Source organism: Mycosarcoma maydis, chromosome 13, assembly GCF_000328475.2.
Source record: "Mycosarcoma maydis chromosome 13, whole genome shotgun sequence".
NCBI lineage: Eukaryota > Fungi > Basidiomycota > Ustilaginomycetes > Ustilaginales > Mycosarcoma > Mycosarcoma maydis.
This window is the reverse complement of record NC_026490.1, coordinates 317,203-338,004: the sequence shown is the minus strand read 5'-3', so window position 1 is coordinate 338,004 and position 20,802 is coordinate 317,203. Positions and strand designations below refer to the sequence as shown.

The following is a 20,802-nucleotide window of genomic DNA, read 5'->3' as shown; positions in this document are numbered from 1 at the left end:
GAGGAGGAGGAGGAGAATGGCAGAGTCTGTTTCGTAGTCGTGAGCGGTTCGAGACGAGAAGAATCGTGATTCACAATTGTTAAAACACGACTCGTGACAGAGAGCTTCACGCTTTGGCCATTCAACTCGGATCCGTTGACGCGACTTGAAACAAGAAACAAGAAACAAGAAAAAAGAAAAAAGAAAAAAGAAACACCAAAAAGATCAAGATAGGTTAAATGCACAAAGTGGAGTGCGCTGAGCTGTGTGAAGAGTTGGAACCTGTATCGCTTTAATTGAGTATTAATCACGAATATACTATTAATAAATCACTTAATCATGTCGCCCGTCCGCCAAGCGTGGCCATGCGAAACGTGAAATACGCAACCGAACACACACTCAGTCACGAGCCTGAGTCTGAGTTTTGACGTGTGACTGACCTGCAAGCGCAAAAAGACACAAAAAGACACAAAAGGACACGGACCCTTCACTCTTCTCACTCACAACTCACAACTCACACTCGTGACGTGGGTGGTACGAGGTACGAGGTCACGATTTCCATAGTCTCCTTGTTTCTCTCTTCTCGTCCACCTTCTCCCACCTTCTCATCCCCTAAGCAACCGCTTGGGTTGCATCTGTGACACCTCTCTTTGACCTCGCCAACAATGCTTTGATAGATACAACACCGGTTGTCAGCTCTTCCTTTGTATCAAGCATCGGCCGTTATCAGCGCGCGATCGATTCACGATTGGCAAGATACACCATGTCCCACTTTGTTTCCAGTCACACTTCTCATGACTTTGATTCGCTTCAGAATCAGCTGCTCCGAAGGCATCCCGTTAACGATAGTCCGGAAGACGACCACACTAACGCCGTATACTCTGATCATGCCGACCAAGCAGCCAATCGACCCGCTCCGACCAGTGCTCTAGCCAGCCGTCGTCGTCATCACGACAACGAGGAGCCTCCCCATGTTAGCCAAGATAGCCGCAGTCAGCGTGCGCCTTCGCTCTACTCGCGACGCAACAGCCCAGAACTCGCCACGCCTGGCCCCTCTCGTCCTCGCAGCGTTGTTGCCAATCTTGCCATCGACGCCTCATCCGCCCTTGCTCCCTCCCAACCGACCGATTACTTTTCCAGCTCTGACCGCAGCTCTGACCGCTCACGTTCCGCCGCGTACCGTGTCGATCTGGAGAGCGGCAAACTGAGCGGAAACCCTTTCGCTACCTCCACCGCTTCCTCTCCCAGCTCCATCGTCGATCATGCCCAAACCCGCCCCTCGCATCCATCCTCATCCCGCGCAAACTCTCCCTCCCCCTCCCCCTCCACTCAGCCTCTCCACCCGGACCAGCCTTACGACGTCAACGCTACCTCTATCTCCAGTCTCACTCAATCCGCCTCGACAATACGTCCGCGTCGTCTTCCTAAAGGCGTATCCTTTTCCGATAACAAGCTAGGCCCAGGCGAAGACGGTCATCATGCGCGCAACGCAAAGCACTATCGTCGTCCGCCTCGCTCCAACAGTGGTTTTTTGGAGCCCGATCAACATGCCCCTTCTTCCCATCTCCCCCGCACAAAGAGCCTCGGCATGATCAGTCCCGCCGAGATGGCCCCTCGAAAGCTCGGCACCTGGGACGGCGTCTTCATGCCTGTCAGTCTCAACATTCTCGGTATCATCCTCTTTTTGCGTTTCGGATTCATCCTCGGCCAGGCTGGCCTGCTAGGCGCCCTCTTTCTCCTCATTGTCAGCTATGCCATCGACACGCTCACCGCTATGAGTCTCAACGCTATCAGCACCAACGGTCAGGTCCGAGGTGGCGGTGCTTACTACCTCATCTCTCGTTCACTCGGCCCCGAGTTTGGCGGCTCCATCGGTCTCATCTTTTTTGCCGGACAGGCTCTCAATGCTGCCATGAACGTTCTCGGTTTCGTCGAGACGCTCACAGACGCCTTTGGCCAAAGCAGAGGCCCTTCCGGCTCTCTGCCCGAGGGTCCCTGGTTCTCCTTCTTCTACGGCTCTGTCGTCTTGCTCGTCAGCGCCATCGTCTGTCTCGTCGGCTCCAAGCTCTTTGCGCGTGCCACCCTAGCCCTCGCCCTCATCCTCTGCGTAGCTATCCTCAGCATCCCCATCTCCTCCTTCACCGTACAACCTTTCATCGACGACGATCGAGGCGCATACTACACCGGCTGGTCTTGGGATACGCTGCGCGGCAACCTCTTTCCGCGCTTCACCTCGGGTGCCGCCGGTTCCTCAACAGGCACCCAATCCGAAAACTGGCAGAGCGTCTTTGGCGTCCTCTTCCCCGCCGTCACCGGCATCCTCGCCGGCGCCTCCATGTCAGGCGACCTACGCAAACCAAGCAAGAGCATTCCCAAAGGCACAAACTACTCGTTGCTCTTCACCTTTCTTGTCTACCTCATCAGCTTTGTCATCTTTGCCGGCACCATCAAACGCGAGTCGTTTTACATCGACGTTGGCATCGTCTCCGACGTCGCGCTCAGCCCCCAGGTCATCACTTTTGGCGCGCTCGCCTCCACCGCCTTTTCCGCTCTCATGGGTGTCATGGCTTGCGGCAAGGTACTTCAAGCCATCGCCCGCGACAATCTGCTTCCCGTGCTCGACGTCTTTGCGCAAGGCACCGAGGTCAGCGACACACCCATCTACGCTGTCCTCGTCACCTACATCTTCTGTCAGACCATCCTCTTTGTCGACTCGGTCAACACCATCGCTCAGCTCGTCACCATGACCACCTTGCTCACCTTTGGCACACTCAGCTTTGCTACTTGTGCGCTCAAGGCCGGTGGTGCTCCCAGTTTCCGTCCGTCATTCAAGTACTGGAACATGTGGACCGCCGCAGGAGGCGCTGTCAGCTGTTTTGGCGCCATGTTCTTCACTGACCCCGCCGCTGCCGGCGGCTGCATCCTCTTTGCCGTCATGCTCTTTGTCATGATCCACTTTTTCTCCCCGCCCAAGCCTTGGGGTGACGTCACCCGCAACATTACCTACCATTTCGTTCGCAAGTATCTGCTCCGCCTCGACGAGCGCAAAGGACACGTCAAGTACTGGCGCCCCCAGATCCTTTTGTTGGCCAACAATCCCCGCAGCGAGTGGAACCTCATCATCTTTTGCAACTCGCTCAAGAAGGGTGCGCTCTACGTGCTCGGACACGTGCTCAAGGGTGAGTTCACCGACTGCCTCGCAGAGCTGCGAAAACAGCAGGTCGCCTGGCTCAAGCTCGTCGACCTCACCGGCATCAAATCCTTTGTCGACGTCGTCATTGCCAAAGACGAGCGCGAGGGCGCCCGAAACCTCATCCTCTCCTGCGGTCTAGGTGGCATGCGACCCAACATTGTCGTCATGGGCTATCCCAGCGACATGCGTCACCCAGCCAAAGTCGCCAGGTCCTCGCACGGCAGTGGGCATCGAAGCGATGGAAGCGAGATCACAATACGCGGATTGTCTTGGCCCCAACGCCAGCACCGTGCCGTCGACATCGGCAGTCTGCCCACAGACGTAGCGCGAAAGGAGACTCCGATCAAACCCACCACCTACGTCGGCATCATGGAAGACTCTCTAGCGCTCAACAAAGCCTTAGCCATTGCGTACGGCTTTGATCTCATGCAGCCGCCCGTCCCAGTGACCTCGAACAATTTGCCAACTTCCAAGATCGCCAAGCAAGTCGAACAGCGCTACATCGACCTGTGGCCCATCCAAATCGCTAGCCCAGATGCGGACGAGAGCCACGCTTGGGACACGTACACCATGGTCTTGCATCTCGGCACCATCCTCAGCTTTACCAGCAGCTGGAAGTCGCACAAGCTGCGCGTCTCCGTTTTTGTCGAACACGCCAGCGAGATCGAGGAGGAGAGAAAACGTATCCGTGCGTTGCTTGACAATCTGCGAATTCCGGCCTCGCTGCGCGTCTTTTGCCTCGCCGATCAGAGCGTCACCACCTATCGAACAATCGTTCACGGGAGCAGCGTTGCAGCCGTTGAGGTCGACGAAGCTCTGCGCGGTGATCCGTGGTGGGAGACGCTCAAGGAGCTCCGTCGCAACGACGAACGTCGTGCACGCGCTGCTGCCAAACGCAAGTCGCAGGCCTTGTCGCCGGCCAAAGCCATTCCGGCCACAGGTCAAGCCGTAGGCGCAGTCGGTGACGTAGCACGCAAGCAGTCGAAGCGTGAGCAAAAGCTGTTCGGCGTCAGTCTGCCTGCCGAGCATCTCGCATTCCACAAACAAAATATCCGCCTGGGTCTCGCTCATCCTCGCGCTCGTCGGGATGATGGCGAAGATGGATCTTCGGACTCGGACTCGGACATTGAAGATGAGCTGGCGATGCTATCCGAAGATGACGATTGGCTTGTCGACGGACCTACTAGACGCGGCCTTGCCGTTCGCAGAGCTTCGACATTGGAACCCACGAGCTACTCGAGCAAGACGCGCAATCACCGACCAAGGGCCTACTCAATCGGTGGCTCTGCCGGCCTTCCCGACGATCCGGTGACGACGGCGAGCAGGCCATTGCTAGAGTCGAACGTCTCATCGCAGTTGGCGCCAGGTTCAATTGCTACCAGTTATGGAACGCTCAGCTCGAGCCAGAGGACGGCAACGCCGGCCACAGTGCGAGCTGCTTCTAATGGAAGCTCTGCTACGCTGCTTGGTACGTCGTATGCTTCGACCGACTCGAGCACGACCCCTCGTGCCTCGGTGCCATACGCTGAAGGGCTTGCCACGCCCACCCCTCTGCAAGGCGGATTTCAGGACGAAGACGAGAACGCTTCGACGCTTAAAGCGTCCGAGCGGCAAAAGATGCAAGCCGAGCTCAAACGCAATGTGCAGGACACCGCTAGCAAGGATGCCAATCTGGCATCGCCGTCCGACGCCATCGCGCCGAGACCCAAGCTGAAAAGTGATAAACGCAAATCGTCGTACGCCAGCTCACTGGCTTCTTCGGATGCGGCGGACAGTGCCTCGAGCAGCTCGTCTTCTGGCGCCGAGTATGATGCCAAAGGTCGATTGGTTGCTGGCAAGAATGGCAAAGTTCGCAGAGCGTCGGCTTCTCGTCACGGCAAATCTCGGTCGGAAGATGCGAATGCTCGTCGGCGCTCGTCGTGCTCTACGTCGCCGTCACCGGTTTATATGCATCGGATGCGAGCTCCACCTGGAGAAAACACGCCTAGTCGCGCCGCCAGCATCTATTCCACGGATCTACCCGTGGTTTCGTTCAACGAGCTGCCGAACAAGGCACAGTACCTCATCTTGAACGAGCTCATCAGGATCAATAGTTCAGCTAGTACGGGTGTAGTGCTCACCGCGCTGCCGGCACCGGAGCCCGGAACAAGTCTGGATGAGCTCAAGTCGTTGAGGTACCTCGAACAGTTGGAGAGCCTCTTTAATGGAGGGCCCCCAATCATGGGTGTTCATGCAAAGACATTGACGATGACGATGAGTCTGTAGATGTACGACTAGATGGTATACAAGAGTCACGGTCGAGCTGAGATACGAGATGGTGCGCATATGTGAGTGCGTGTGGTGCGCCAAGATTCAAAGTGAGTGGGTGGGGAGAGGGTCGAGGTTCATTGTTTCAGCAGGTGGGGTGGGGTTTATGAACAGAGCTGTTGGGTGCTCGGAAGAGGGTGCAAGTGCAAGTCGAATGAAGGCAGCACCGATTCGTTACAAGTGACTTTAGGGAGAGGGCGGATCGCTTTTCGTGATGAAGGCAGATGGCCCACCGAGTTGGTATGCTCTTGGAAAGTTGTTGGTATGAGCACCACGAGTCGTTGGACGAACGTTGCCCTTCGACCACCTGCTTTCTCGCTCACGGTTTGCACGCTCTCTACTGTTTCCCAGCATGTCACTCTTATGTGCGCTTCACAAATTCCTGTTCGGTCTCTTGCTCGTCACCCTGCTCGTCCCTCTGCTTGTCAGCGCTAGCCATAGCGTGCAAGCTCAACACCACTTGAAAAGAGATCACAACTCTCAGAACGCTAAGGGTCCTCCCGTAGAATTCGCCGCCCCCCTCGACGCTCCACCGGTCCTCGTCAAGTCACTATACAATCAGTTCGCTCCGCATGGCAAGCATGCCAAACTCGCTAACGCACGGGACAAGGGTATAAAGAGGCTGCAGCGTTGGATGCATAGGCTCGGCCTGCACCCAAGTGATCATCAGGCCAGATCGCTGTATGGCATGATTCGCAATGCTCAGCGTGAGAAGCACCACGATCACGGCCCACATGGGGAGAAGCACCACGAGCACAAGCACAAGCAGCGCAGCAAGCAACATCGCGTGGACAAGCAGCACCATCACAGTCATCATGAGGAGAAGCACGATGAGCACAAGCAGGAACATGGCGAGCAGCACGCTCGCCAACCGGCGTGGGTGGAAGTGGGCGATTCGAAAACGGATCGACCAGCGACACGAGCTCGACCATTGGATGCCGGGGTGCTGCCGCCGTCATCGCCGCACAGTTGGGACGACGAATCAAACTCTTGGCGCAAGACGACGTCTTCGCCGGCGGCGGCGGCTATCGCACCGCTTCCCGAGCCTGCCAACATCGCGGCGCCGACATCGTACGACCAGAGCGGAAGAACGTCTCGGAGTGATCGGCCGCCTGCTGCGGGCAGCTTGCTCACTCACAGCGAGGATGCACGTGCTCCTGTCACCAGTGCACCTTCCGCTTCGATTGGCACGAGCGAGAGCGCGCGCACGAGCGGATCGCTCAATCCCAGCTCCACTCCTGCGTCCACATGGGCGCAGTCCAACCCATCCAAGACGGCCGATCCACGTCTCGACCCACTTGCCGCAAACAGCACCCGCCACATCGCTGGCATCCCGATCGCGGATGACGGAGATATGAAAGTTGGCGTCGCGTCAGCGGTCAACCGCACAGATCCAACGCTGGTGCGTGGCGCCAAAAGCAGCGGAAGCATCCGCACAGCTCGTGTCTACCGCGACATGCTCGGAAGCGTCGGATTACAGAGCGTCGTCTTGGGCGCAGCGCTCGCAGTGATTGTGATCCTTGCCGTCTGATGTCCAGCCCAAACATGTCATAGTGTGCACAGTGCGTGGTGCTTCGTGAAGCGCAAACTGTGGCGTTGGCGTGAGATCCACAAGGTTGACTAGTCCAGTGATGAGACGTACGACTGATGTCGATGGTCTGGGATGCCGTCGAGTGGCCTATTCCAATGCTCTGCACACGACGCGAATCTGCCGAAACACACTGCGCACTCAGTTGAGCGTAGCTATCCATCACGCACCAGGCTCCATCCAAGCATGCAAGCCCAAGATTGCATGGGTGATGTATAGTTACGCTCAGTTTAGCCCTAACTCACGACATTGCAGACATTCAAGATTCTCGTGATTCACGATTGCGATTTTGAGAACATCTTGGCGCTTCGTGTCAGTCGCACATCGTGCAGCTGATCTGGTCGATCGCGCCGATCCAATCAGGAATCGTGAATGTGTCCCTTTTGTGATGGGGTTGGCGCATTCTCGTGATTCACGATTGTTGCTTGTCACGAGTGACTGTGAAGTAAGATTCACATTTGTGATTCGCGCAGAGGACGACGCTGTGAGCAACGACCAAAAGCAAACGAAACACGAATCGTGAATTTCTGCTCCCCAATTTTGTGGTTGAATTCATGATTCATGATTATGTCCACGCTGTTACGTTTGCTCGAAGTAAGGTGTCAGTCAGCTTCCTCGCGACTTTTCTTTGGGTGCCAAGATGGACTGTGCAAGTCATAGTCACGAGTGACGTTGCAATCGTGAATGTGAATCACGAATGTGTTTCGGACACTTGATTCGCCCACATGTACATGCGCTAAGCACTGACCGCCAGCGGCGTTGAGCACGATCCTCATGGCCTCGTCACTCCACATGGTCGCAACCGACTTATCCAAGGTTGCCGTCCGAAGGATGGCCAAGCCAGCCGACGCTTGGCATCCAATTGCGACTGCGACGAGACGCACTGCCTCGCGGTAGTGCGTGACACTGAGTCGACGCCACCGACAACGCCCACGCGGAGCGGCGGAGCGGAGCGGCGGAGCGGAGCGGGGCGCGTGCAAGCTTGCACTTCATATCTGCACGACTCGTGTGCAACGTGCCCCTACTTTCGTCGTAACGGAGCGCATATGTCAGGTGTCTGATTCATCCTTGTCCTACCACCAGTCAAGCACATCACCCACATCCGCATAACAGCATCAACCACCACGATCCATTGCAGCAAGACCTCGCTTCGCAACGCACATCCGTGACTTGTTGTATCGCCAAGATGGACATGTCGTCCGCCACTTCTTCCTCGAAAATGGGCATGGCCACCGGATCGTCAGACATGCAAGGATGGAAACCGTATCTGCATACATCGCTCTTCTCGCCCTTCAGCAACGACGCTTCTTCGGGCGAGGCGTTCCTGTTTCCCACATTCCGCATCTACAGTCGAACCACGTTCCTCGTCGCTTGCGCGTTCATCTTTACAACGGCGCTTCTCGAGAGGTGGCTCAGCTTTGTATTGGATCACAAACTTGCGCTCCGACCAACATCGGTCTCGCACCCAACCAAGGCGCGCGCTCGACGTAAAGGTTTGGTTGGCTCGAGCGACTGTAGCGTGTACATCCACCTACCCGCCCAAGCAGACCACATCGAAACCGACCACATGCATAGATCCAAGATTCGACTCGTCTTGAGAACAGCCGTGTACTTTTCAGCCACGCTTCTGCGGTATGTGCTCATGATCATCGGCATGGGGATGGATTGGATGATGTTGCTGTCCGTAGTGAGCGGACTGGCGCTCGGACATGTATTGACAGATGTCTACACGGTCTCGTGGTCGACTGCGCGTTCTTCAGTGACGAGCGCCGAGAGAGCCGAGCAAGTAGAGCTACTGCAACACAACCAGCAAGACCAAACAGAGCGGTACGATGTAGAAGTAGAAGAAGACGACTGCAAGGACGACTTGATTCAAAGTGGTGCCAGTGCTCAGAGAAGCTCATCCCGTCAAGCGACGCCGTCTGCTAATACGCCATACTACTAATAGACGATTTCCGAATCCACCTTGTGCAGCTCGATCGCCATCTGCCTTTCCAACACTGTTTGCTTCGTGAAAGCCAAAGGACGCATGGTGAGGTCGAGTAGATGAAAGTAAGCATGGTGCACGTGGCTGTTGAGTGTACAGAAAAAAAACACAGATGCGATGGAAACAAGTACAGCTTGGATGAGTCAGGAGAATGCAGTGCAACTAGGAACGATCAGGTGAGCGCGAAGGTGAACGAGAGATGTACGCTTCTTGGCGCTCTTCGCCGTCCACATCTGAGAGATCTGAGAGTTGACGATCGGGTGAGCGCGAAGGTGAACGAGAGATATACGCTTCTTGGCGCTCTTCGCCGTCCACATATGAGAGTTGACGATCGGGTGAGAGAGAAGGACTTCTGGAGACATATGTTTGCCGATCTGGCGAGCGACTTGGAGATCTCGACAGGTATGCGGCTTGGTCACGCGCACGCGATTGCAACTGTCGATCGGGGGAAACGCTCGGACTGGGCGAGATAAACCTCGGTCTTGTCGACGCTTCACCATCCGAGTCTTCTTGCGACGTATACTCGGCTTCAACGTCGTAGGCATAGCCTGGCTGTGGTGACGATTTTCGCCATGTATGCGTAGCCTGCTTGAGTCGTTCCAACTTGCACCTTGTGAGATTCAACATACCGTCCTCGTCGGCATCACTATGTTCGTCGTCGCTACTGTCCGTCCGCTCTCCAGCCTGTAATGCCTTCAAGAGGGATGTTTCGAGCTTGCTGATCCTCGGCAACAATCCATCTCTCGTCTCACACACATCCCTCCGCGTCAACCTAGGCAGGATGATATCGCATACACGTTCCTCTCTCAACAACATATCTACCCATTCGTCCATATGGAGTATCTCGTACGCTCCATCGCCTGATCTCCATCTCAACTTCCTTCCATCTTCCAGCATTGGCTCTAGCAATGTGTAGACATGTTTAGAGGTGTATGTCAATCGAATGTAAAACGCCGTGAGCGCTCCAAGGTACTTGAACTCTCGTGCTTCGAGATACGCGTTGATGATAGCCGGTTCAGGCTGAATCTGCAACAGCTTTTGGAGCAAGCAGAGGAAGTGAGACGGTCTTTGTAGACCCACCAGTCCACCTATATGGTTGAGCGAGACCGCGAGCGGGAGGATGGTGGCTGCGGAAAGCGCAAAGCAGTGTTCTTTCCAGAAAGGCGACTCGTAGATCCGTGCACGCACTGGTTTTTCGATAAGGAATTGCGGATTCGTGCCGTGGATGCTGACCGCGCCGCGAATCGTTGCGTTCGCCATAGTTGCACAATCAGAAACCACTGTGAAGCTCAAGCGTAGGCGATCGAGTAGGCGGATGACGATGTTGATCGAGAACAACAGCGTCCAATCACGAATCACGAATCTTTGCAAAGTCACGTTGCTTCAGCCCCGCTGAACGCAGTCCTCCACACGTCACATGCACATAACTCACAGGAATCACGAATCACGAATCACGAATCGGATCACGAACGACTCACAACTGAGAATTTGGGTACGACTGTTACACCTATACTACAGACATCTGAGAAAACATCGCACGTTGCACGCCCCAAACGCGTTCCCGCTTCGTGCTTCACGGTTGGTTCAAGTCACAGTCACAGAGTCACAGAGTCGTGAGTCGTGAGTGTTGGTCTTTCCACGTTGGCTGTTCAGCGTTAGTGGTGAGGATGAGGACCAGCACACACGCACACATGCAACAGCCATCCTCGTTCGGAGTCTGCTTCTTGATTGTGTTCTGCCATCATCTTCATCCCAACACGAACCTCACGATAGCACCGAAATCTTGGACAGCGGCGCCCGTACAGCTGCCGTATTCGGGACAGTGTCGATCTGCGCCGCGCTCTGCCGCGCTCTGCCGCGCACGTAAGCTGATACAACATGTCTTTCTCCTCATCGGCCTCCTCCGTTGCGCATCGCAAAGCGCAAATCGAAGCCAAGAAAGCCAAGCTCGAGGAAATTCGTCGTCAACGAGAGGAACGTGCACAACGTCTCAAATCCACCTCCTCCGCTATCCAAGAGAGCTCCACTTCCACTTCCTCGAGAAAGGATCTCGATGATCTCGTCAACTCGCTCATCTCGGGTCAAAGTGGTCCATCTCGCAGTTCGCGCTCTTCGATCATTGGGACAGAGGCATCATCGCCGCGAAAAAGCTTGCTTGTGACAAGTAGAGCGGTGAGTGGCAGCAATGATCCGCCCTCTTCGGACTTCGGTGGGAGCGAAAGTGAATTGCCATCTACCCAAGGTGCGCCAACGGCGACAACAACTCCGATCGGAGACGCGCTAGCTACGTCTGCACCGCTCGAACTTATCGATGTGGAAACGGAGCTGTTCGAACTACCCCAAAAGCAACGTGTCTTTTATACCAAGGAGGTTCAAACCACTGCCGTAGGTGATTCTGACGATGAATACTCCCCGCGGGATTTCACCTCAGGCGGCGCCTCTGGCGGCGTCGTAGCAGAAGCGCGCCTCACAAAGGAAACCGAAGAATCGCTTCGAGCCAAGATCTTAGCCGAACACCAAGCCGATCTAGCAGCACGACAGGAAGAACAAAGGTTGGAGCAGGAAATCGCACAACAGCTGCGAGAGCTAAGCGACGAAGAACGACTCGCCGTCTACTCTGCGCAGGACTTCAGCGATTTTGTGCAACAATCGAGCAAGATTGTTGAACGCGCATTGACGGATAGGTACGACTACATGCGAGACTACCGCATCTCGGCCGACGATTCACTCTCGACAGATAGCCGCTCACAGCTTCGACTAGCTCGCCGCTTCGGGATGGCGGATAAGATGTTGAGCAATCGAAGCGTGACGGCGATTGACTGGTCTACCAAGTATCCGGAATTGTGCGTTGTCGCGTACAATCGCGATCCAACCAACGAAGATGCACCGGACGGTTTAGTAGCTGTGTGGAACATGCATTTGGGCGAGAGGCCCGAATTTGTGTTTCATGCACAAACGGATGTGGTTTCGGTCATCTTTTCTCCCTTTCACCCAAACCTCATCGTTGGAGGTACGTATTCGGGGCAGATACTGATCTGGGATACTCGAGCTCGCCACCTACCAGTCCTGAAAACGCCGCTATCCGCTGCCGGGCACACGCACCCTGTATACGGGCTCAAGATCATCGGCAGCGCCAACGCCAACAACCTGGTTTCGGCGAGCACCGACGGAACCATCTGCTGGTGGATGCTCGACATGCTCGCTAGACCACAGGAGACGCTGGAGTTGGTCAACACGATGCATGCCAAAACGGACGAGGTGGCAGTGACGAGTTTGGGAGTGGTGGATCAGGAAACGACGAGTTTCTTGGTTGGATCCGAAGACGGAAATGTGTATGCGGGCAACAGGTATGATCGGGCTGGGCTAAAGGCTGGCTTGAACATGGCCGAGGTGTACCGGGGCCATGTGGCGCCCGTGACGGGGATTGATTTTCACCCTCTGAACGGAAGCGTGGATTTCAGCGACCTGTTCCTAACGAGCAGTATGGATTGGACGAGTCGGTTGTGGAGGCTCAAACCTGCGGCTTCAACGACAGCGTCCGGTGTGGTTCCGAGCGCGTCCGCTGGAGCCAATAGAGCCACTTCTAGTGGTGCAAGTGGAGCAGCGGCGCCAGTACCAGCGATTCTCACGTTTGAAGAATCCAACGATTACATCTACGATGTGCGTTGGTCCACGTGTCATCCAGCCGTGTTTGCCCAGGTGGACGGAACGGGTCGGTTGGACGTGTTCAATCTGAATGTGGATACCGAACGACCTGTAGCTAGCGTGTATGCGTCCTGTACGCCCAACGGCAGCGCTGCAGCCGAGATGACGCTCGATGCGACAGGTGGCGACGGAGCAAAGGCGTTGAACAAGTTGGCCTGGAGCAAAACCGGACGTCAGCTAGCCACTGGCGGCTCGGACGGCGTCGTGTATGTGTACGAGGTTAACGACAACTTGTGCACCGCCCCCGAGGAAGAGGTTGCCCTGTTCCAGACCGTCATCGCGAGGTTATTAGCAGCTAGTGCCACAACACCCGTTCCATCCACCCGCTGAACCCGCGCCGTTTGGGTAACGCCAACTCTCAATCACACCCAGACCAACCTTGACAATTCGCAATTCTACAGTGTGGTGTGATGCATATTGGATTTCGGCTTTCGCGTTTCGCGTTTCGTCTCTTGCCTTTTGCCATTCTACAGACGAAAGAAATGTACAGTCTCGGAGTCAAGTTGAGTCAAGTTATTCGTAGGTCACCTGAGCACCGTCTTCTGTAACACTCAAGAATTTGGCGTCGCACCTCTCGATACCGCCCTTGTCCCTGAAGGTCTTGATGACATCGTCGGCGATTCTCTGCTCGCCCTCGGTCGCCAATGCCAAGATGGTGGGGCCTGCGCCACTGAGGCAGATACCCAAAAGGCCTGGGTGCGTCTTGGGCGTTACGCTGGCCAAGACGTCTGGGAGACCGGGGATCAAGTTCTTGCGGTACGGTTGGTGAACTTTGTCCTGCATGGCTTGGTAGATGAGGAACGCGTCTGGCGGGCTTCGGGTGAGTGCAGTAGTGAGCACGGCTAGACGCTGTAGGTTGAAGATGAGGTCCTTTTTGGAGTAGGATTCGGGAAGGACCGAGCGGGCGGAAGCGGTGGACACTTGGAAGTCGGGGATGATGGCGATCACCTTGATCTGTGGCGACCAGCCAAAGCGGATGTAGTGACCGATATGGTGGGGTGGGGAAGGCGGATCGGTGCCCCAATCGAACGATGCATTTGCAGGGTATTCAGGGATCACTTCTGACAGTGGAACGTCACGGCGTTCTTCCTCTTCCGGTGAGAGTTCGAGCAGGTACGAGCCGACGAAGCCGCCCATGAGCGCAGCAGTCACGTTGTCCGGATGGCGCTCGATCATGAGCGCATGGTCCAGCAACCGATCTTTGCGCAGCTTGAGCTCACCCAGCTCGTTTCCCAACAGCAATCCTGCCACCACCGCTGCTCCTGAAGATCCAAGTCCACGCCCGAACGGTATTTGGTTGTCAACTTTGATCTCTACACCCCTCGGAAATGCACGCACACCGTTGCTTCGCAAGACGTAGAGCGCAGTACGCGTCGTCAGGTTCTTGTACGCATCCAACGGCGCCTCCTCGGCGCCTAGCCCCGTGTACGACAGCAACGGCGACGTGTTGCTGCCCGAAGCATCCACTGTCACCTTCAACGTCAGGTAGAGCGACAGCGAAAGTCCCACGACGTCAAACCCTGGACCAATGTTGGACGACGTGCACGGCACTTTGATGACGAACTTGCGAGATGTCGACGTCATCCTGACCAATTGCTTGCGTAGCCTTTTCCGTTCGATATCGAGTCACACGTCTTCAAGTAGAGACGTCGAGGCAAACAGAGAAAGAGCCAAAAGTGGAATGATGCTGCGAAGAAGATCCAAATCTCGAATCTCGAATCGTGAATCGTGAACCACAAACCACAAATCACAAATCAATCAAGAATCAAGAATCACGAGTGCTGAAAATCATGGCGCAGCGCTGCTCTTGCGCTTTATCCGTGCATCTTTTGCGCTCTAGGCTGCAGCTCCATCGAAGACGGTCTAGAGCCTTGGCCGTGTGACTCGTCACAGACACAAATCGCATCACCCAACCATGCGTGATGAACCCAACCCAACTTTTCAATGACCTTCGGATAAATCTCTTGCGTTGAAATTATCACATCACCGATCGCAGCCCGATCCTTTGATCCTATGTGCTAGAGCTGCTCACCAAATCACTCGACACGGCATCTTGCCGCAAGAGTCTCTACAAGCAAGGTAGGACACGTCTTGTCCATCAGCGCACACAACAGACCTCTTTTGATCGCTGCTCATCGTCTGGTCAACACAACAAAACACCGGTTGGATTGATCGAGACGGATCGATGGGCGTGTTTCACCAGCACGTTCGCACAGGTGTACGAACAACGACTGCGCTCGTTGTTTGCTTGAACACGGAATCTTCTACTTCTGGCGGCTCTTGTACTCTGAATACGCAGCATCGAGGCGATCGAGATGGCTCTGCACTTGCTTGACGGCGATCTTGCGTGCCTGTCGCGTGGTATCGCTGTTGACGTTGACCGAGTCCAACGCGAGAAGCTGTCTCAAGAGCAGCTCTGAGAGTCTTCGATGTGCGTCGGTAATTTGTTCATGTGACATGGCTTCCGATGTTGCGTCTGTCGCTGACGCGACCGCTTGGTCACGCGATGGCGCTCTTGTCGATGCTTCCGACACTTGTGTTGGCGTGCCTGCCTGTTGAGAGGCGACCGCTCGCTCTACACTCTCCACTTGGGGGAATAGCTGTTTCCTCGAGGTCTCCAATGCTTCTGTGATCCTCGACATCAATCCTTGTTCGCTGGTATCCGCCTCCTTGGCCTTTTTCTCACGCGCTTTCTGCTCTCCCACCGACAACGCTCCAACACCCACGGACGTCTTTGCACCGGGTTTATCGCCTTCGTCTCGGCTCCCGACCAGCCCAATACGAGAGCCTTCAGAGAGACCGTACGCGGTAAGCGCAAGTCGATCATCTTTCAGGACGAGTCCTCGGTAGATAAGTTTGATTTTTTCGTAAGGCAGAGACGTAATCGAAGCGATTTCGTGGCGCAGATCACCAAGTGTCACGGGCTCTGCTGTACGTGCAAGTACGATTTGTAGTCTGTGCGATCGAGAGCGGTGGAGAGAATCAAAAGAGGCGCATGCACGTCAGCAAACCGCATGAGCAAGCACCTCGTATCGTGGGCCAAAACCAATCAAGCCCGAATACGCGACATACCTTTCTCGACCCCAAACCACCTCGATCCTACGAATCTGAGCATCACCACCACTAGAGGAGCGCGAAAATCCATTGGGGCCGTTCGCCCATCGGTCCCACTGTGATGAAAACCAAGACATTGCCAACGATAACCCCAGCGTTCTCGTCTATTTGATGTGTCGATAATGCGCGTCCCTGATGCTTCAATGCTCTTGCATGAATATCCTTGACGTGGCTCGGTTTCTCTATGAGTCCGATCGTGCTCTGTGAGACCAGTTACAGAGCGGACAATGGTGCGCAATCGGATAGTGGTCGTCGGAAGAAGCACGTCGGCTGCCGCTCCCGCTCCCGCTCGAGCAAGGCTGTGTGCAAGCACCTTTCTGATTCGTGTTTCCTCCACTTGCTTCCAAAAACGTGATCAACTCGTGACTCGCACAAGCCCGGATACGACGTGCAAAGTTCGTGAAGCACGATCCACGATTGGTATTCCATAAGAGGGCGATCATGACCTAACACTTATCAGATCACGAAATTCACGATTCGAGATTCACGTTTCATGAGTCGTGAGTCAAAAATCCTCACAGCCTTCCAGGGTCACTCGTGACTGTAGCGTCAAAAGGAAGCGGCAGCCTTGGCTTGGTGGTCATCAGTAGAGAAGAGGGGTTAACGGCAGACGTGTGTTGAAAGCAGATCCGCGGCACATCATAGTGTACAGTGCTAAATAATAAGGAGGGGCGTCGCAAGAAGCTGATACCCATCGTCATATTTGACCTTTGATCTGTACGGTCAACAACAGCAAAAGAAAGTTCAATGGTAAGTCAGCGAATCCAGAAATGGCATCCCAGAGACTTGCATCAACGAGAATTGCACCTACATCCACTTTGCGAAACTTTTGGATCGCATCCGTAAGCGGTTGCACAGCTGCCTTTGCGTCCCACTGACGCTTGCCCAGTGGCAGGCTTGGCACCACTTTTGACCTTTTCTTCTTGCCGTTGGTCGTCTGCGAAGATGCGAGTGCAGCCAACTCGGCAGGTGTCGGCTCTAGGTATACAGCAGCACCTTTGGCCGTCAGAAATTCATCTGCTGCTGCCACGTCTTGAAATGCAAGTTCTTCGGCGATGAAGCTGAGCGCGATCGACGGCCGATAACTGCAATCAAAGCAAGGGTCCGAAAAAAGTCATGTCAGATTGTGATGCGGATGACGCTTGGAAGCGACGGACCAGTGCTTACCATTTGGACATGATGTGGAGCGCATTGACGCGTTCGCGCTCTACAAAGTGGTCCATGATGTATGCATTCATGTTGGGTGCATCCGTGTAGAGCTGGAAGAAGGAATGGTAGTTGCCAGTCACGAGTGCGGCGCGAACCTGGAGCGCATGTTCCACCGCTGGCTCGGCCTTGTGCTCCTCTGTCAGTTCTGCCATCAGTGCGTTGACATCTGGAAAAGCAAACGTGATGCGAAGAGGAGCAAGGTCAGACAATCGATCATCTCTGTCTGAGTGTGTTGGGAATGTCGCGCTACTCACCTCTACGATTCTTGGTGTGTAACAGATAGAGGATCCTATAGGCCAAAAACTCCACGGCGTTTCCGCTGATGCCGTACGCATACAATCCTCTCAGCTGGCTCTGACATTGGTTGTACTCGCCCAGATCGCCCATCTCGAGCGCAATGCGCGCGTGGATCTCGTACACCTTGACTGTAAACTCGTTCTTGATGCGCTGTACTGTCAGATCCTGACGCATCGACTTGAACTGATCGCAGATGTAAGAGTAGTTGTTTTCCGTTCGCCACTTTTTCTTGAGCAGCTCGAGCGTCTGCACAAGCGTGGAGAGCGGTCGAACGGTTTTGGGATCCGGCGCTGACGTGAGACGCAGGTATGATTTTTCGAGTTTGCTGCTGGTTCCGACGACTGTGTGTTCGTCCCAATCGATGACGTTAGGATCTGCTACTTCGGTATCTGTCAGCTGTGTTGAGCTTATTGGCGCGGATGCTGCGTATTTGGAAGCGTGATGTGAAGGAGCAGTACCTGCTACTGATGCAGCTGCAGACCACGAAGGTTGGCCAACAGCGGCTGGTGCGCGTATGCTGCCAAATCTGGATGCAAGACTGGTGGATGCGATGGCGGTCTCGAGCATCTCATCTTCCTGACGTCTGAATTCCTGCTGTTCCCTCTCGAAACGCTTTGCGCGCTTCTCTTTCCTCTGCTGCTCTTCTAGGTCGGAGGCGGATAAGCTGGGGGTTGTGGTTGAAGTGGGTGCTGCGCGTTTCTTGAGTAGTGACTTTTTCGTCGAGGTAGACGCAGCTGTTAGGCTTTTAAGGGTGGCATTAGCCCAGTCGGTGGTATGGATTGTGCCGTTCTGAAACGAATCGAATATGAGCGCTCTGAGCTCTTCCGAGACGGCTTGGCGGTTGGCATCGGTACATGCGGCAAAAGCTCGGTTGGCAAAGTCTTTGAGGGACTGCGGCCATTCTGTTTGTGAGGACATGGTGTTGCTGGGCTCAAGTTCGGATTTGGACAGCTGTCAATGCATCTTGTGCAGAGTCTCGGAGGCTTGGGTGGGGTATACGTTGGTCGAGAGCGCTGCTGGAAGCCTTGCGACGACGCTACAGAGGTTCGATAGCTGATTGCTGTAGTTGTTGCACTCTGTCACAGAGCGCAGCCGCTGTCGTTCCGAACACGTGTAGGGCGTACTCTGATGATGCGTCGGGTGCTACAGATGCAGCAGGGACGCTATTTGCGAGGATGACGGTTGAGGGAAAGCGAGCAAGCTGGTCAAAGTTCGAGAAGCACCGAAGTGGCTCAATCATAATTGTGGAGTGAAGGAATATCAAAAGGCAATCGGCCCGATTCTACTTGATGCTGGTGAGTGACGATCACGATGCGATTTTGCTGCACGCGGATTTTTGCGACAACAAATGCTTAGCATTCGTGATTCGTGATTCGTGATTCGTGATTCGTTCCAGCAATCAATCCTACATTTACTATTCAATGGAATTCCAGCATTCACCTTCGTGCCTTGCTCCATTAGTAGTGTTCAGCTTCGGATCTCAACGGAGGCCAACAAGGGGTTGACGAAAGCAAAGCTGTCTGGGCCATCTTGGCAGTCCCAACCTGAGCTTACGAGGCTGTTTCGAGTTGGACATGGCGCGGCGTATGGAAGTTTTCAGCTGCTAAAAGTGACTATGTGAGCACCGACGGAGAAGGAAAGGGTCCAATCTTTTAGAACGCGTTTTCAAGAGGCGGACAGAAGCGACTTTGTTGGCACAAGCCAGTCAGCCAACCAAGGAAGCAGTCGCGATCGAGTCAAGGATTGCGTAGATAAGTTACAAGATCTCTGTACATTCAGCGAGACAACGCGGTGCAGTCACAGCTGTGTGTTGTGAGGAGCTTTATCTCGGAGTGTACGCCATGAGCGGCGCAATGCGGATAAAGGGCGTTGGCGCGTTAGCCACCCCTGATATGTCTCAGTGAGCACTGGCCATTTCCTCTCTCTCTCTCTCTCTCTCTCTCTCCTCCTCTCAGCCTTTCCTAAACATGCGGAAAACATGAGAAGAATCTAGATCAAGTTTATTCATCAAATTCTAGCGAAAAAGCGCCATTTAGTCAATGAGGAGGAAGTAGATTGATTTTGCCTCTCTCAATTATTCTCGATGTTGATTCGTGATTCACACTTGGTGGGGACCAACTCAGCTGATGCTCTGCTATCCGCCCCGATAGCGCGTTCGTGGTTGTTGCTTTGCCCGTGCGGCGGTGACACTCATGCATAACTTTGGCTGGTCTCGGGCCTCGGGCAGGAAACCAACACCCTGTTCCAATTTCCCCCTTTTACTCCGTCACATTCGTCATTTTCTCCATCTTGGTCGGGAACACACAAACACACAGACGGCAGACGGCAGACGGCAGCCGGCAGCAGGCAGCAGCTCACGTCTCTGAAATTCGAGTTCAAGTCGTGAGTTGTTTCAATGTTAATCGTGAATCGCGAGTCACAAATAAGTTAGTTGTGAGTAGTTAGTAATATTCTTGGTAACTTAATTGTGACTTTACGATGAATCGTGAATGGCTTCAACACAACATGCAACACACCACACCGTGCACCTGCAAAAGAACACACGCGTGCACACACGAATCGTGAATACACACCACGCACAGATCGCGCTGGGCAAGCGCGAGTTGGCATTTACGATAATTTGACAACACACTTCCGACAAAGTGAAAGACACGAACAGTGAAAGACACGAACGAACCAGCTCTCGTTTCTTTCAGGGACCAAGACTGACAGACGGCGTGCTTGCTCGTTGCTCTCGTTGCTCTCATGTCTGTGTTTGTGATTGTCTTGCTTCTTGCTGCTCTCATTTGCTTCCTAGCAACTAGCGTTTGGCGTCTGGCCTCTAATCTAGCATTTAGCATCCAGCATTCTGCTGACTTTACGAGGTGAACAAGTCTTCCTTCGCGGCTCAGCCGAGAACAAGCAGCATCGTCGACGCGCTCGGCCTAGCTTCCGGCGCCATCACAAGAACAGGCGACCTCGGCAGTCCAACACTCGCTCTTCTTGCATCATCTTCGGCTCTTCCTCGATCACATCGACCACCACCTCATTCTCCTTCAGCGAGCAATCCTCCCTTTGACTCTTTTCTCATTGTATACCACTCGGCGCTTCCGTCACGACGTCCCTTTTGCATATATCCACCTTCTCGATGCCATCTCTGCATCCTCGCCTCACATACGCCCGCACGCATCCCCATTGCTTCGCTTCCAGTTAAGCTTCTCGCTCATCTGTCACCGCATCCGCGATTCGAACCTACCGTCACTTCAAGGCTCTGCTTCAAATTTGCAGCTAAGACGACCAGCACCTGGTTACCTCCTAGCATCTTTTCAAACGTATGCCTGCCTAAAAAGGTTCCCTCATTCTTGGTGCCCTTCTTGCCCTACGTTGGTTGCTGCTGCTGCTGCTGCTGCTGCCATCGTCACGCTTGCCCTTCTCAACGATGTC

At 54.5% G+C, this 20,802-nt stretch overlaps 8 protein-coding genes across 8 annotated transcripts; 4 read left to right on the top strand and 4 right to left on the bottom strand.

Moving 5' to 3' along the window:
• Positions 1-742: 742 nt before the first annotated feature.
• Positions 743-5,437, top strand: UMAG_04602 (uncharacterized protein; the record flags this gene model as incomplete). Its single annotated transcript, XM_011392600.1, has 1 exon — positions 743-5,437. One exon carries the CDS (start codon positions 743-745, stop codon positions 5,435-5,437), a length of 4,695 nt encoding a protein of 1,564 aa, XP_011390902.1.
• Positions 5,438-5,831: 394 nt separating this feature from the next.
• On the top strand, positions 5,832-7,010 carry UMAG_04601 (uncharacterized protein; the record flags this gene model as incomplete). The annotated part of the gene is made up of 1 exon (XM_011392599.1): positions 5,832-7,010. The coding sequence occupies one exon, from the start codon at positions 5,832-5,834 to the stop codon at positions 7,008-7,010; it is 1,179 nt and encodes a 392-aa protein (XP_011390901.1).
• A 1,243-nt stretch (positions 7,011-8,253) lies between these two features.
• UMAG_10986 (uncharacterized protein) lies at positions 8,254-9,012 on the top strand (the record flags this gene model as incomplete). Its single annotated transcript, XM_011392672.1, has 1 exon — positions 8,254-9,012. The coding sequence occupies one exon, from the start codon at positions 8,254-8,256 to the stop codon at positions 9,010-9,012; it is 759 nt and encodes a 252-aa protein (XP_011390974.1).
• A 204-nt stretch (positions 9,013-9,216) lies between these two features.
• On the bottom strand, positions 9,217-10,314 carry UMAG_04599 (uncharacterized protein; the record flags this gene model as incomplete). Its single annotated transcript, XM_011392598.1, has 1 exon — positions 9,217-10,314. One exon carries the CDS (start codon positions 10,312-10,314, stop codon positions 9,217-9,219), a length of 1,098 nt encoding a protein of 365 aa, XP_011390900.1.
• Positions 10,315-10,932: 618 nt separating this feature from the next.
• UMAG_04598 (uncharacterized protein) lies at positions 10,933-13,089 on the top strand (the record flags this gene model as incomplete). The annotated part of the gene is made up of 1 exon (XM_011392597.1): positions 10,933-13,089. One exon carries the CDS (start codon positions 10,933-10,935, stop codon positions 13,087-13,089), a length of 2,157 nt encoding a protein of 718 aa, XP_011390899.1.
• A 183-nt stretch (positions 13,090-13,272) lies between these two features.
• Positions 13,273-14,343, bottom strand: UMAG_10985 (putative homoserine kinase; the record flags this gene model as incomplete). Its single annotated transcript, XM_011392671.1, has 1 exon — positions 13,273-14,343. The coding sequence occupies one exon, from the start codon at positions 14,341-14,343 to the stop codon at positions 13,273-13,275; it is 1,071 nt and encodes a 356-aa protein (XP_011390973.1).
• A 680-nt stretch (positions 14,344-15,023) lies between these two features.
• UMAG_10984 (uncharacterized protein) lies at positions 15,024-15,950 on the bottom strand (the record flags this gene model as incomplete). Its single annotated transcript, XM_011392670.1, has 2 exons — positions 15,024-15,714; positions 15,832-15,950. The coding sequence occupies 2 exons, from the start codon at positions 15,948-15,950 to the stop codon at positions 15,024-15,026; spliced, it is 810 nt and encodes a 269-aa protein (XP_011390972.1).
• Positions 15,951-16,570: 620 nt separating this feature from the next.
• On the bottom strand, positions 16,571-18,297 carry UMAG_10983 (uncharacterized protein; the record flags this gene model as incomplete). Its single annotated transcript, XM_011392669.1, has 4 exons — positions 16,571-16,588; positions 16,685-16,958; positions 17,041-17,248; positions 17,337-18,297. 4 exons carry the CDS (start codon positions 18,295-18,297, stop codon positions 16,571-16,573), a joined length of 1,461 nt encoding a protein of 486 aa, XP_011390971.1.
• Between the last annotated feature and the right edge of the window lie 2,505 nt (positions 18,298-20,802).